This window comes from Meles meles, chromosome 5 (genome assembly GCF_922984935.1).
Source record: "Meles meles chromosome 5, mMelMel3.1 paternal haplotype, whole genome shotgun sequence".
NCBI classification, from domain to species: Eukaryota; Metazoa; Chordata; class Mammalia; order Carnivora; family Mustelidae; genus Meles; species Meles meles.
Genome location: NC_060070.1, coordinates 54001678 through 54017054, shown reverse-complemented (window position 1 = coordinate 54017054; position 15377 = coordinate 54001678). Strand labels below are relative to the sequence as shown.

The 15377-nt window shown below is 34.9% G+C and overlaps 1 protein-coding gene across 7 annotated transcripts in view; it reads left to right on the top strand.

The window, feature by feature from the left end:
* MYO6 (myosin VI) overlaps nucleotides 1-15377 on the top strand; it is a 155539-nt gene that overhangs the window by 65226 nt on the left and 74936 nt on the right. For all 7 annotated transcript variants that reach the window (XM_046004558.1, XM_046004557.1, XM_046004555.1 and 4 more), the window contains exons 3-7: nucleotides 2659-2728; nucleotides 6711-6784; nucleotides 9777-9906; nucleotides 11734-11839; nucleotides 14623-14678. In XM_046004558.1, coding sequence (XP_045860514.1) covers nucleotides 2659-2728; nucleotides 6711-6784; nucleotides 9777-9906; nucleotides 11734-11839; nucleotides 14623-14678 — 436 coding nt within the window. The remainder of the gene's footprint in view (nucleotides 1-2658; nucleotides 2729-6710; nucleotides 6785-9776; nucleotides 9907-11733; nucleotides 11840-14622; nucleotides 14679-15377) is intronic.

Sequence of the window (15377 nt, the reverse complement as noted above, 5' to 3'; positions counted from 1 at the left end):
AAGGAATTAAGTGCATAAATTGATGGACAAGTCAAGTAGATCTGTTTGCTGATATAGTAGAAGCATGGAAGAGGGACTTAGCTCTGGTGGGGAACATGTCTGATGATAGTAATGGCTTTAAAATTTTTTTGATTGTGACCAATAGTAAGAAATGGATTTTACATTACTTTTGATGTGTGTATTGTGTATGTGTATATATTTATAAGAAATAGATTATATATGTCAACAAGTATGTGTATTGTGTGTGTATGCATACTCATAAATTAAACATCCTTATCACATGTGATACATTCTGATGTTTTTTAATATCTTTTTGCTATTAAAAATGCTGTCTTGGGGGCGCCTGGGTGGCTCAGTGGGTTAAAGCCTCTGCCTTTTGCTCAAGTCATGATCCCAGGGTCCTGGGATCAAGCCCAGCATCGGGCTCTCTGCTTGGCAGGGAGCCTGCTTCCTCCTCTCTCTCTCTCTGCCTGCCTCTCTCCCTACTTGTGATCTCTATCTGTCAAATAAATAAATAAAATCTTAAAAAAATGCTGTCTTGAACCTCTATATTGATTTCATAATTTGCAGCAAACTGGACTTTAGGCTAACGCCCTAAATATATGGCATAGTATGGGTCCATATTGTCTTTTTCTCTCCACTTTGCTAGTCTTATCTTTTATCAGTCAGCAGTCTCCTCCTCATGCTCTTGCCATATGCTTATTGTTGTGTGTCTGTTTTTCCTTTTCTTCCATCTTTCCTCTCCAGTATTTATCATGCCCTCACCATATATCTGGTTTTGGGTGCTTTGTGTCCTTGCTCACAGTGCTCTTTTTGTCACTCTCCATAGCTTTTTGCTTAGCAAATTTTATTTATCTCTTAAGACTGAGGTCACCTCCTTTCTGAAAATTTTCCACAGATACCCAGTCTCTCCTTCCTCCTCCCATGCAGTAGAATTTACTGTTGATTATTTGTTCTTTGGAGGAGTGCTGAAAATTCTTAGCTGCCTATAATATTTTATCAGAGATATTTGTTTATATTTCTCTCCCCCTCCCTACTAGACTGTAATCTTCTCAAATGCAGAGAACTTTTGTTTGTCCATTTTGTCACTGTAGCTTGATATACTGTGTTTGATGTGTGGTAGATGTTTACTGTGGTGATCAATGTGTGCTTTGTTATGTGATCTTCCCTAGATAGGAGAAAATGCATCCTCCCTCTAAAAAGAAAACAATTGCTTTATGAGACAAATTTTCTTTCTCACTGAGTAGGCAGTAAAGGGGAGAAGATGAGGGCTGGTGATGACTGGGGGATGAAGGGGAGAGAGAAACTATCTTTTAAGATTCATTACTGGCCTTTTACCCCTGCTCTTAACCTTCCCATTTTAGGAATTTGTTGTTTTCCACTGCTGCCCCACTTTCAGGAGCCTCTTATATTTGATGTGTCTCCAAACAAGAAAGAACCAAAATCTGGGGTCTGGCGAGTCCTTACACCCTTTGCCACAGCTGTGAAAGAAGGCTAATGTCTGTGACATGAGCAGTTATTTTTGAATACATTTTCCTATAGAATCATTGTTATAAGTTATAGATTGCTTTATATTGCCATTGGTATACTCAATGTACTTTATGGATCAATTCTGATTTTGTGATTTATCTTGTAAACCTTTGCACATTTATAACATTAAGAGCATGTGTACTGGGTTCCAAATAAATAACTTCCAGAGTTTTTAGGCCTAACCGTTTTCTAATTTGGGTGTGACTTAGAATAAGTGATCTCAAATTACATCTAAAGAGTATTAAATTTTATTCATGTCATTCTAACAGTTATCTATAAATTTATACTTCTCAAACAATTACACTTACTCTTGTGGTTGAAGTTTCCATCCATATCAAATAAAACTCTAAGGAAAAATGGTCAATTGTTTTAAAATAATATTTAGAGTTCTACACATGTACATACATGAGTATAAGATGGATGAGTATAAGATGGATGAGTATAAGACTACTGTTATAGTTTACAGAGTAAATCCAGGCTGCTGATACTACCTTAATTCACTCTTCCAGGATACTATCTTAATAGTTTACAGAGTAAATCCAGGCTGCTGATACTACCTTAATTCATTCTTTCAAGATACTATCTTAATGCTAGAGCCATAGCATTTAAGTGGTATAATGAATACACACTTATTTTATGGACCAAATAGTTTTGGATACTGTTTAGATTTCTGATACATTTCTATATAGGAATTTGGGTCTAATATGCTTTACTCAAACAATAGCATTAATTAAATAATACTCTGTAGTGTTCACATATTTAATACATATTTAAACAATAAAATTGCTTTATATACAAACATTAAATTTAAGAAAAAAATTATTAAAGTACATACCATGTAAATTTAATATTAACATGCTTCTTGTTTTGCCCCATTCTAGGCATTAGAGCATAGGATCTTTTTTATTGATTTCCATTATTGATTTCATGTTCATAGTAAATGGATAATATTTGAGTAAAGTTATTATCTTTTTGGGTTAGTGACTTATTAAATAGAAGGCTCTTGTATTACATTTTAATGAAAAGCATACTGTTGCTGTTATTACAGGTATGCGACCAATTAATCTCCTTTATTTTTCTTACTATTTATAAGCTTCTAGTTTAATGAGCTCTTGTTTTGTTTGTTAGACATTTTTGGCTCTCATAAACCAAGTGTTCCCTGCAGAAGAAGACAGCAAAAAAGATGTGGAAGATAATTGTAAGTATCAGGTTAAGAAATAGTTCTCAGTGCAGTAAAGGAAGTTATCCTTCCAAAAAGTAAATTAGTGGTTATATTACTAGGTATACTACAGTGGTTCAGAAGAAATGTAGCCTTTTGATGTGAAGGTTCATGTGAATGGAGGAGCTCAAAAGTCCTGAATTCATTATTGTCTCACATTTGTACTTCAATGAAAGAGTCTTGAATGTCCTTTTAAAGTGTTATTTCAGTTGTGTAAATGTGGGAAATGGTAATAATTTACTATGAAGTCTGAAGCAGAAATCTCTTTTTAACGGTTTTGAAAGAGTTATTTTGAAGCTCCTCTAGAATCAGATGGCTTTTATAGTAGTATGTATGGCTAATTTGGAAGTTGAGTCAAAAGGACCCATTTAATGTCACTGTTTAAAGGAAATAAACATTAAAAAATGTATAGTAAGTACTAATTGAAAAGTTGATTTTAGAACCTTGTATTTTATCTTAGCATATTTGGTGAACAGGCTATGTTTATTGTTACATTTTCAAGGTTAAGCAGTTTTATTTTTTATTTGGCAGTATTTTTCTTTAAAGATTTATTTGTTTTAGGGAGAGAGTGTGCAAGCTGGGGCAGGAACAGAAGGAAAGAGAGAGGGAGAGAAGCAGATGCCCTACTTAGCATGGAGCCTAACATGGGGCTCCAAATGGGGTCAATCTCATGCCCCTGATATCATGACCTGAGCTGAAATCAAGAGTTGGACAGTTAACCTGCTGGGCCACCCATGCACCCCGATTTGGAATTGTTTAAGAATCATGGGTATCATTAATTGGGTCTGACATTAAAAACCCTCCATTTAAAGAAGAAAGGGACTCCCAGCTGGTTTAGTCGTTAAAGCGTGCATTTCTTGATCTTGGCGTTGTAGGTTTGAGCCCCACAATGGGTGTAGATATTAATTAAAATCTTAAAAAAAAAAAAAAAAAAGGTAAGAGAAAAGAATGTATTTTGTCCTTGTTGATTTTTCTCTGGAGTTCACATTTGAGTAAGTGTGTAAGGTCCCCATATGTGAATGGGACAACATGAAATAGTAGAGTAATGGGAGAGCCAGGGACTCAGGGAGAGCCTGAATTTTGATTCTGACTGCTGTTAGGAAACTGTGTGCCTGTGTCAATTTATCTCTGCTCTTTGAGCTTTTCATCTGTAAATTGAGAGTAATAATGTGTATATTGCATGTTTAGAGATGGTATCTTTAAAATGCTTGGTGCAGTACCTGACCTCTAACAGTCTCTCAAATGGTAGCTATTGTTATTAGGTGTAGGATATTAAGGGGAAAAAAATGTGGAGTTCCTTTCCAAAATTGCTGGAGAATTTGTCTTATGGGATAATATTTTTTTGAAGAGTAATCAGAACCAAAAAAGAAAGAAACAAACAGAAGAATGAGATTCTACAGTATTTAAAATCAGAGAAATGATTCTTTTCTGTTAAAACTTGCTGGAACATTCAGAACTACAAATTAATCCTTTTCGCATATTAAAATAATGCTTTTTTGTTTACATATCCACATGTAGCTACACATAATAAATGGTTTTGAATTACTTTTAAGCCATTTCTTTAATTAATATTTTAAAACATGATTGTATTATATTCTCTGTGCTTCCTTTAAGTTAGAATTCCTAATCCCACAATATGTTCCCCTGAAAAAACTAATAATTTAAACCCATACTGACATGCGAATGACAACTTGCTCTTATTTCTTTACTTTCTTCCATATACACCCACAGCCTTATCAGGAATATCTGTTAATGAAACTAAATAAATCCCTATGTAGTGAAATATCTGCCAGTGGACACAAGGGTCTTCCTCTAAAATTGTACTACTCAAGCTATTTCATTTCATTAAGACTTGGAAAGGTAAATGGTATTTCAGAATGGTAGTTCAGAGGAATATGAGAGAAGCGGGAGTGGTTTAGCATTGTGTTTTGGATAAGAAAAAGTGACGTGTAGATCAGACTCTTGGGGGATGAAGGTGGAAGTAGTATAGGGATATAGAAAGGTTGGTGCCCAGAAGCCAAACTAGATATACCTCTGCTGCCTACCTTCTCCAGATCTTTCTCAATTCAAGGGAAAGATGCCATTCAACTGTTAGGAGTCTTCACTCAGTAACTTCTTGTTTTATTCTGCCACAAATGGCATTAGAAAATAGTGAGATGGGCACCTGGTAGCTCAGTTGGTTAAGCATCTGATTCCTGATTTCAGCTTAGGCCATGATTTTGGGGTTATGAGATCTAACCCCATGTTGGGTTCCATGCTGGGCATTGAGCCTGCTTGGATTCTCTCTCTTCCTCTCCCTCTGCCCCTCCTGTCCCTTTTGTCTTTCTCTCTCTCTGTTAAAAGAGAAAAAAAAGAAAGAAAAAAGAAAGAGAACAGTGACATGTGTGCTTGGAAAGTGAACTGGCTGCATTTTATGACAGTAGAGGCATAAACAGTCTTTTTTGAGGTAGATATTGTAGGAAACTCTTGTTTGACAGGACTGATCTGTGGTAAGCACCATAAACAAAGTACAAAGAAGAAAGTAGTTCTAGTGGTGGTGGAGGTAGTGAGAATGGGGAATTTTCCTTTGTGAGATAATTTTTGAACTGACCTTAAAGTATAGGTAGATTTTTGACATACAGAGATACAGAGGTAGAGTCCAATGCATGAATATATTTGGGTTTGATAAGTAGTTTAGGCTGCCTGCAAGTTAGTTAGTAAAGGGAGTTATGGACAATTATATAAAAATTATATGAAAAGGTCAGTTGAATGCAGGTTTAATAAGGGCCTTGATTATCAGACTTGAATATGGATTTTGGTAGTTCATGGAGACTCACTGATGTTTTTTGAAGACGAGAAAGATTTTATTTTAAGATTTTATTTATTTGACAATGAGAGAAAGAGGGAGAGATATCACAAGTAGGCAGAGAGGCAGACAGAGAGAGGGGGAAGCAGGCTCCCCTCCAAGCAGAGAACCCAATGCGGGGCTCGATCCCAGGACCCTGAGGTCATGACCCAGGCTGAAGGCAGAGGTTTAACCCACTCAGCCACCCAGGTGCCCCCAAGAGGAGAGAGATTTAATTAGTGTTCTAGTTTAGTTAGATTTATGTGCTGAGTAGTCTGGATGAATTAGAGAAGAGAGAGAGTGCTAATAATAGAAACAAAGTGGTTGGGGAAAAAGAGTGGTTTTGTCTACTGTAGCATGTGGTAGAAATGGAGAAATGAAACCCAAGGGAGTGGAGGGCTGGGAGAGTCTATATTAGACTGGGAGAATAGAATAAGTCAGAGTATATTATATTATGATAATGTATGATACAATGTACGTTAACTATATATATATATATATATAATACTACATATATATATATAGAGAGAGAGAGAGAAAGAGAATTGCACTCTGATATATTAGTAGAGCAGATTTCAGAAAAATAAGATTTATACCCTGATTGTATTGTTTAATTAGCTGCATGTGCTGGGTTAACACATCTAATTTTCCTGGGACTTTTATTTCATATCAGATGTGAAGCAGTGACTGGATGATCTCATGGTCCCTTCTCATTCTAAACTTTTATCTTTTGTTTTTTTTTCTGTAAAATTCTGAGCATCTGATTTGATTGGTATAATCACTTTGTTGAATTGAAAGTATTAAAATCAGCGCTCAAGTGGTACTTAATTTCCACTTGACTTGTATTCAACTTCTTAGCCAACTTCCATTAATATGTACTCAACTGTATCCCTAGATGTACTCACCTTTTTGGAAATTCGTTGTTTAAAAATACCACTGTAACACATAAGTAAACTGGATATATTTTAAATTGGCCTCTGGGGTTTTACATGTCCCAGCATTTTAAAAAGATGGAATTAAACCTAACCTAGCCAGGTGTATTTTAGCTTGTATCAGAGTGATTCAGATTAAGGTAGTATTGTTTTATTTTACTTTTCTTCTTCAAATATTTAGTGATTTACAAATTTTATGTTTCAGGTTCACTAATGTATTTAAATGAAGCCACTCTTCTTCATAATATCAAAGTTCGATACAGTAAAGACAGAATTTATGTAAGTATTTTACAGATGATTTGGGTTTTTGTGGGGATAATTGTTTTAAATGCTGCTGTTTGGTTTTTGTCAAGCTTCAAATTTTCTAACAGGAAAATTTTATGTGAGCCTTTTGAAGAGAGTGGGACCTCCATAAGGGTAAGCATTTTTTTTTCTAGTTTACTGCTCTGAACACTTAATGAATATTTGTGGAATGAAATAATGAATTCAGAACATCATCTAATATCTTTCCAACTTAACAAGTCCAAGTTGGTGGTTTCAAAAAACACTAATTATTTGGGATTTTGATTTCTTATTTTTGGCATATGTCTATAAATACATTTAGTTAATTCACTTTCCATATTATTCTGCAAAAAGTTAAGGTAACTTAAAAAGATAAAGAATGTATATTGAAATAAAAACTTCAGTGACAAAGAAATGTGAATTAAAATAGAAAGCAGTACCTGAGGAAATCTCAAAAACACTAAAACACTGATCATGGGGCCTAATAGTTGCAATATTTCATTAAATCTTATATAATTACCTTATAAAACCAGAACATTAAAAAATGAAAGTGCTTTTAATATTAGTTAGGTTTATACCACATTGTTCAGATGGATACTTAACTAGTATGTTTTAATTATAATTATTCATTGGGCATGTATGAGGTTTTATTCTAATATGACCTAGTTGTAGATTCCTTTGTTAGCTGGAGATAAATGTAGTTCTCCTGTTGTAAAGATGGAACTCCATTATTTTTGAAAGAAGAAAACACATGGCTTCTTTGACTCTTCCCAGATCAAATGGCAGTCTTAATCTTTTATATCACTATCAATTTGCCTAATTATACTGACTTAATTCTGACTAAATTACGTTTAGTCTTTGCCATCTGTCTACATAGTGACAGCTGGGAAATAGAACTAGTCTTGTCTTTTTCAGGAGAGTTTACTTGCCGTCTTTCAATTGTATACAATATGAGTCTTCATTTTGTTTTTTGATATTTTTCAAAATCAACTGAACAGGATCTATTTGGGTCGATATGTGGCTATTTTTGATTAGAAATATATTTAGAAGCAAAATTCACTCAATCAGCAGACTAATATTGAGAAGCTGCTGTATGCTAAATGCTGTTTTAGTTACCAAAATAATACACATTTTTTTAAACTTGTTAAAACAATTGAACTGTGGTAATAAGTCATTAAAAGTTGATTTGGAGCTAACCAGGAAACATCATCTTTCAAATAAAAAAGGTCACTATTTTTTCTGTACATGCCTTATATTACTTGGTGGTAGAGCAGTCATATTTATTTTAGCAAATTTTAATTGTTTTAATATTTTTTCTAGAAATTTGGAAAATTTTTATTACTTTTACAAGGAATGACTATACTTTTTAAGAATTGAGATACTTTATTTTAATTTGGGATATTTATATGAAAGCTTGACACTCATGGGATTTTTGTTGGTCTTTTACTAAATTTCCTCTGTTGCAGTTTATTGCACATTACTGACTCTGACGCATATTAGTTACACTTTCAAGAATATTAGTTGTCTTTTTTTCACATTTAGTTGACCTACAAGTCTTTTCCTAAATTGCATGATTGAAAAAAAAATTACCCACATTAGTTTTTGTTTTTCATGTATAATGTCTATTATCACTCTGGATTTTTTGATCTTTCTTTTCCTAAGATATGTATACAGTTGGGCAAATGACTTCTGTTAGATTGTGACTGTTTGGCATCATCAGCTTCTGTTTGGAAAACCAGTATTTTCAAAGATACCTGAGGCCATGATTGTTATGTTTTTTTCCTAGCCAGTTATGTCTTTTAGTTACAAAATTATTAAAAACAGCAGTGCATAACTATAGTTATTATTACTATAACATATGGAAGAAATGGAAGCAGTTTGGAATAAGAGTTTAGATTTGATTTTTTTCTATTTCTCACCAACCAGAATTATCACTTTTCTTCCTTAGATTTAAGTAGAACAATAGCTAACTCAAATTTAACATTTTCATTTGTTACTAAAATCTCTGTTATTTTCCTTTGTTTCCCACAGAAAGATTATACCTGAAATTTAAAATTTTTTTTTTACTCCACTGCAGTAAACATTTTTGAGAGCATTCATTGAATTTTAGATTAGTAGTCTGAGAGTTCTTGGTTTCCGCATCATTTCCTTTCTACGACTAGGAACAGAAAAGAGAAAAATATGGTCCTGCCTGCCCTAGTTTGGCTGATAAACAACAAGTAATTGCTAAACCACAACTCTTTTTCTACCCATGAGGAATTTTATAAATCCTATTGGGGCATTTTTCTGGTCTTTTAGAGCCACAGTTAAATTCCAAATTTAAAAGCAAACTGAAGTTGCTTATTAAACATTTAGCCTGTCAATATTCTAGGCAATGGTTCACATACGTTGTTTTGCAAAAATGTGGGACCGAGTGGTCACCAGAGCACTAAATTAATCCTTGGCTTTCGGTGATGAAGATTGGCCTAGAGGATCCTTTGAACTCTTTAAGCTCTTTAGTAACAGGGTAAATAAAGTAGTCCAGGGGAGGAATATAAATGACCAAGACTTGAGCTGTAGGAATAGAAGTAGGAGAGTAGAGTTCTTAAGTAGAGTCAACAAAGAAGGCTGATTGAAATAGAGGCTTAGACTCAGCCTCTGTCTCAATGTCTGTGGTGGCTTGGTGTTGATGCTGGGGCAGAAAGGAGCATATGGGAGGAGAGTGTGTTCTTTGCGCAAAGGGTAGTCAAGAGAGGTAATCTTGATTTTGGATCTGCTGAGTTTGAGGTGTGTCTCAGGGTGAGAAGTTGAAAGTATTTATTAAGAATTGGAAAAATATGGGTCCTGTAGAGTATATGTTTAGGGCTTGAAATGCAGATTTGGAAGTCCTAATTTATATAAAGAATTAAAGGTGTCTTATTTGCTCTATTTTCTTTCTCCCATGAGCCTTGTTTAGTTTTAGATTAAAATAGTAATTGGAAAATTTTATGTTCACGCTTTTTCTATTTAGACATATGTCGCCAACATTCTGATTGCAGTGAACCCATACTTTGACATACCTAAAATATATTCTTCAGAAACAATAAAGTCATATCAAGGAAAATCTCTTGGGACAATGCCACCTCATGTCTTTGCAATTGGTAAGTAATTTAATTTTTTTCCTTATATTGTACAAATTTAATGTTTTTCTTTTGGATTAATAAAAGTTGAATATGTATTTTGGTGCTCTTTATCTATTTTGAATGTAATGCCATTATTTAGGAGCTTGTATCTTACACAGGATGGAGAAGACTACTTTTGCAGCTAACTCATGGGGTAGTTGTACATCATTATTTTTGTTAAATGTGTCTGTGTCTTCTTTAGGAGCTTGTATCTTACACAGGATGGAGAAGACTACTTTTGCAGCTAACTCATGGGGTAGTTGTACATCATTATCTTTGTTAAATGTGTCTGTGTCTTCTTAAATATGTTCGAAAGTAGGATGTGAGAAAAGCTGACCTAATGGTTCTTTGACTTCCTGATGCGATCAGCTCCATCTTAGAAGTGTCCTCCTTCATAGCTTTGAGGCCCAGGCCTTCCATCATTATCCAGGTCGTCACTTGTGAATGTGTTGCTAAGGCTTAGATATGAGCCATAAGAACAGACTTCTTCCCTACCTTATCTTGCATCAGGGCTCTATAAATGTTAAGAATTAGAAATGATACATACTTCTTATCTCTAGGGAATCCACGTGGGAAGACAGCAGTTTTTGCCTCAGCTTTTTTTCTCATCTTTAGCTCTAAGGAACACAGAGATGGGTTTTTTGACATTCACGTATCCCTATCATAGCTGGTGACTGCAAGTACAGAGATGTTAGTTAATCCTTTGGATCCAGACATAACCAGCAGTTAAATGATGACATGTTTTGTGGTAGTTCTTAGTGCAGTCTGTTTCTCTTTGGGCCTTCTTTTCACACCTATGTTTTGACCAAATCAGGCTTCACCTCCCAATTTGGCTGACTTGTGTACTAGATAGAGTGAGTATGTCAGCCAAATCCAGTGCAATAGTGTATTGACTTTTGGTTCTGAGATGCTTTGATGGGCATTAGTATGTTTGTATTAGCTAGAAAATTGTTCAAAATCCTCAGAACCTGAATATGACCAAGTTCATCACTGGAGAGAAATTGTATGTTTAAAATGTAAATAGGCTGACTTATTTTTAGTTGTTAACTGCTAAAAAAAAGTGTCTAGAATAATATCATGAAAGTGGGGGAACAGATTGTTGATAAATTTTTCTCTTATCCTAACCCCTGGTCAGAAGGATGGATATACTCTTGCATATAGTTTCCATTTGGTCCAATACAGTAAAAACCATTTGTAAAGCTTCATCTGTATGGGTAACACATGTCTGAAATGAAGAAATAGTTGTCTATAGAGCTAAATTGGTTAGGACCTAATTTTGAATTAAAATTGTTTTAATATAAGACCATTTAACAGAATCAAATTGTGTTCAACTTGTCTTTGTAATACTACTACTACCACACAGATTTTACAGTTATGAATTTTTATTTCCAGCAGAATTTTTGGTTGCCAGATTTCTTAATTGGTAGCTGTACTTCTTGCTTTTCCCCCGGCCTTCATTAGTTATGTATATTGAGCGGTTTTTTTTTTTTTTTTTGGATCTTCTCTGGAATTAGGAAGAACTGAGCCACAGCTCATAATATGAAGACATTCTAGTACAAACTTAAGAGTTGTTTATTTGGATTTCATATTACTTAGCTGTCAGTGTAATAAGATAGGACATTTAAAGTAAAAATTTTAGAGATGTTCTGAACACTTCTGAATGATTTTATTTTAAAGTGTTACTATCTATAAACACACATTTGTAATTTCAGAGTAAGTATTCTTTGATAATAAAACAACTTTGTATCATTTAGGAAATTTGTATTTAGTACACCTCTCATCATTTACGTGTTATTTTGACCCTAGCTGATAAGGCTTTTCGAGATATGAAGGTGCTTAAGATGAGTCAGTCTATCATCGTATCCGGAGAATCAGGAGCTGGCAAAACAGAAAATACAAAATTTGTTCTAAGGTGAGGAGTTTTTAGCTAACCTGGAATATTTTGGATAGGTTTATTTTTTTTTTTTTAATTTGTGGAAAATATCTGTAGCATAACACTTACCAGTTTAAACATTTCTCAGGGTATAGTTCGGTAGTATGAAGTATATTCACATTGTTTTTCAGCCAGTCTCCAGAACTTTTTTTTATCTAAAACTGAAACTCTCTGCCTGTTAAACAACTCCATTTCCCCCATCTCAGCCCATGCCAACTACCCTTCAGCTTTCCACTTCTGATTTTGACTATTCTAGGTACCTCATATAAATGAATCATACAGTATTTGTCTTTCTGTGACTGGCTTATCCCACTTAGCATAATGTCCTCAAATTTTATCCATGTTGTATCGTGTGTCATGATTTCCTTTTTTAAAAATTTTTATTTTTTTATTTGAAACAGAGCAAGCACAAGCCGGGAGGAGGGGCAGAGAGAGGGAGGGAGAAGCAGACTCCCTGCTGAGCAGGGAGCCTGATGCGGAATTCGATCCTAGGACCCTGAGACCATGACCTAAGCCGAAGACAGAGGCTTAACTGACTGAGCCACTTAGGTGCCCCTTGATTTCCTTTTAAAGACTGCATAATATTCATTTTGTTTACCTAGTCATTCATCAGTGGGCACTTCAATTACTTCTAAATCTTGGCTATTGGGAATAGTACTGCTGTGAACATGATATGAATAAAGAGATGCAAATATCTCTTTGATTGAACAGTTTGACTTTGCATACTTTTGCATACTTTATTGTATTTTTTTAAAGATTTTATCTTGAATTTATTATATATTATTTTTTTAGAGAGGGAGAGTTGGGAGGGGGCAAAGGAAAAGGGAGAGGGAGAGATAGAATCCGGATCCCACAACCCTGAGATAATGACCTGGGCGAAAATCAAGAGTCAGATCTTAACTGACTGATCCACCCAGGTGCCCTAAAGATTTTATTGTAAGTAATATCTATACCCAACATGAGGCTCAGACTCACAGGCCTGAGATTAAGAGTAAGTATGCTCTATCGACTGAGCCAGCAGGGTGCCCAGTGCATACTTTATGATATAGTTTGCAATGGTAGGTTCTATCCCTTTTAAAAACAGACACCTTATGTGGAAGCTAAGCTGTAGATTGTTGAAAACTAGTTCTGACATGTTCTTATGAGGATCCTAGAGGAGACCCATGCTAGTCAACCTTTACATTCTGTTTTCAGTATTCCTGCTGTGAGTGTGGTTGAAACCATTTTTTACCTTAAGCTTATGACAATTGGCCTTCTAATTCTATTTCCTCATAACCCTTTCTCAGTGTATCCCCTTTGTGGCCATCAAATTAAATTCTACACTTTGTTTATAATCATTGCATTATAAATACGGAAGGAACCATAGCACTCATTAGTTTAGTTCCTTCAGTTTACATACTTCAGTTAACTCAGAAAATTTAAATCTAGTGTTGAAGCTACTGCTAGGACCAGTGCATTCTAAATTCTTGCCAGTGTTATTCCCACTGATAACAGTCTTAGCCAATTGCTGGTGGGTCCCTTCTTGACATTTTCTATTTTTTTTATGCAGATGTATGCTATTCAGTTATTTACATAAAATTAATTTAGAAGTTTGTTATTGTGCATTATGTATATGCAATTCTGATTAAATGAGTGCTTCCTAATACTCTGGGAATTCTAAGTGGCTCAATTTCTTACTTCTCTTCTGTATGTAAGAGTCGTATGGTGAGTCTATAGTTTATATACAGCTTTGAGAATGAGCAAATAATTTAGAAACTGTAAGCTTATAATGTAAACTTGTGTTCTAAGTTAAAGATTACTTTTTGTTTTGAAATGTTCAAGGAAAATAGTTGTTCAACTACATTTAATCTTTGGCTAAAACAACATGAAGAGTGTTAATTTCCTCATTGTTCTGTGGCAAATTACCTTATTTTCTCTAACCATATAAGTTGAATAAATATGCTATCACAGAAGACTTTGGAATCTTATATAGACAATGAATATTCTTGTGTGAAATGTATGGCATCTTTAAAACCAAATAGCTGGTTAAATTCAAAATATTTCCAAAAACAGTTTTAAAATAATGCTGATTTTGTTGTTCAAGGTAATCCAGATTGCATTTCAAGTGTTTAAAATGCTGTAGCAGGCATCTGGGTGACTCATTTGGTTAAGTGCCCAACTCTTGATTTTGGCTCAGGTCCTGATCTCAGGGTTGTGAGATTGAGCTCGAGGTCAGGCTCCACACTGAGCATGGAGCCTTCTTAAGATTCTCTCTGCCCCGAGTGGGGTCAGACTCTGTGCTCAGTGGGGAGTCTGCTTGAGGATTCTCTCTCTCCTTCTGCCCTTACCCCTCGCTTTGTTTTCTCTCCCTCTCTCTCTCAAATCTTAAAAAAAGAAATGGATAGCAGAATAGTTACATTAAGTATAAATTTGTAAATTTTAAATGACTAGTTACAGAGATGATCCTGGTTTAAATTTTACATGTATTAAATAATACTAAAGTTTCAACTGTGGGTCGCCTGGGTGACTGAGTCAGTCGGTTAAGGGTCTGCCTTCAGACAGGTCAGATCAGGTCATGATTCTGGGGTCCTGGGATTAAGCCCGATATTGGGCTCCCTGCTCAATGGGGAGTCTGTTTCCCTTTTCTATCTCTGCCCCTCCCCCTTGGGTGTGCTTTCTCTCTCTCAAATAAATCAATAAAATCTTAAAAAAAAATAAAGTTACAATTATAATGTGTACAATGTTGTTGTCATGTAAATTTTTTCATCCTATATTTTAAACAGATATCTGACTGAATCCTATGGAACAGGTCAAGATATTGATGATAGAATTGTTGAAGGTATTGTTAATCTTTAAAATTTTTATTTTTTACTGTTATATATATGCTGAAATAAACTTAGGAGAATCCTCTAAGTGATCTGCAATGCTCTCCCAGAGATCCAAAAGACTCTTCCATCTCCTACAGATCTTTGCTGAGATATCTTTTGCTTTATTTCATGTCTGTTGTTTTCCCTCTCACCCCATGTAAGTGCTAAGAAGGCAGGGATTTTTATATATCCCAGTCTCCTTGAATAGTGTCTGATACATGAAATATGACCCATAAGTATCTCTCAGATGAATGAAATAGATACAGGACGCTTTCTGGCCTCTTGTTTGTTTTGTTGACCTTGTTTTTTGCAAAGGAGAGAGGAAAAGGGTTATTTAGAACTAAAATGTTTTTTTGAGGGGAAATTTTAATGACTTAGTACAGTTGGAAGGCAGGAGTCTGTAAACTGATTTCCTGAATTTCAACACTTGCTTACCCCTTAGAACGTTTTCTTATACCCCGTTTGGAGACTGCTGGTCTAGTCAACCACCAGGTTGAATCCACACCACTCTCCTGCATCATAGATTCCTCTCTGCTCCCCGCACTTACATTCTTGTTTCCCTGTAATTTGTTCTCTGTTTGGAAGTTGGGATGATCTCTTTTGCTTTTAGTCTTTTAATGGCTTCATATTGCTCTCAAGATAAAGCTGCAAATCTGTAACACAGAAAGTGG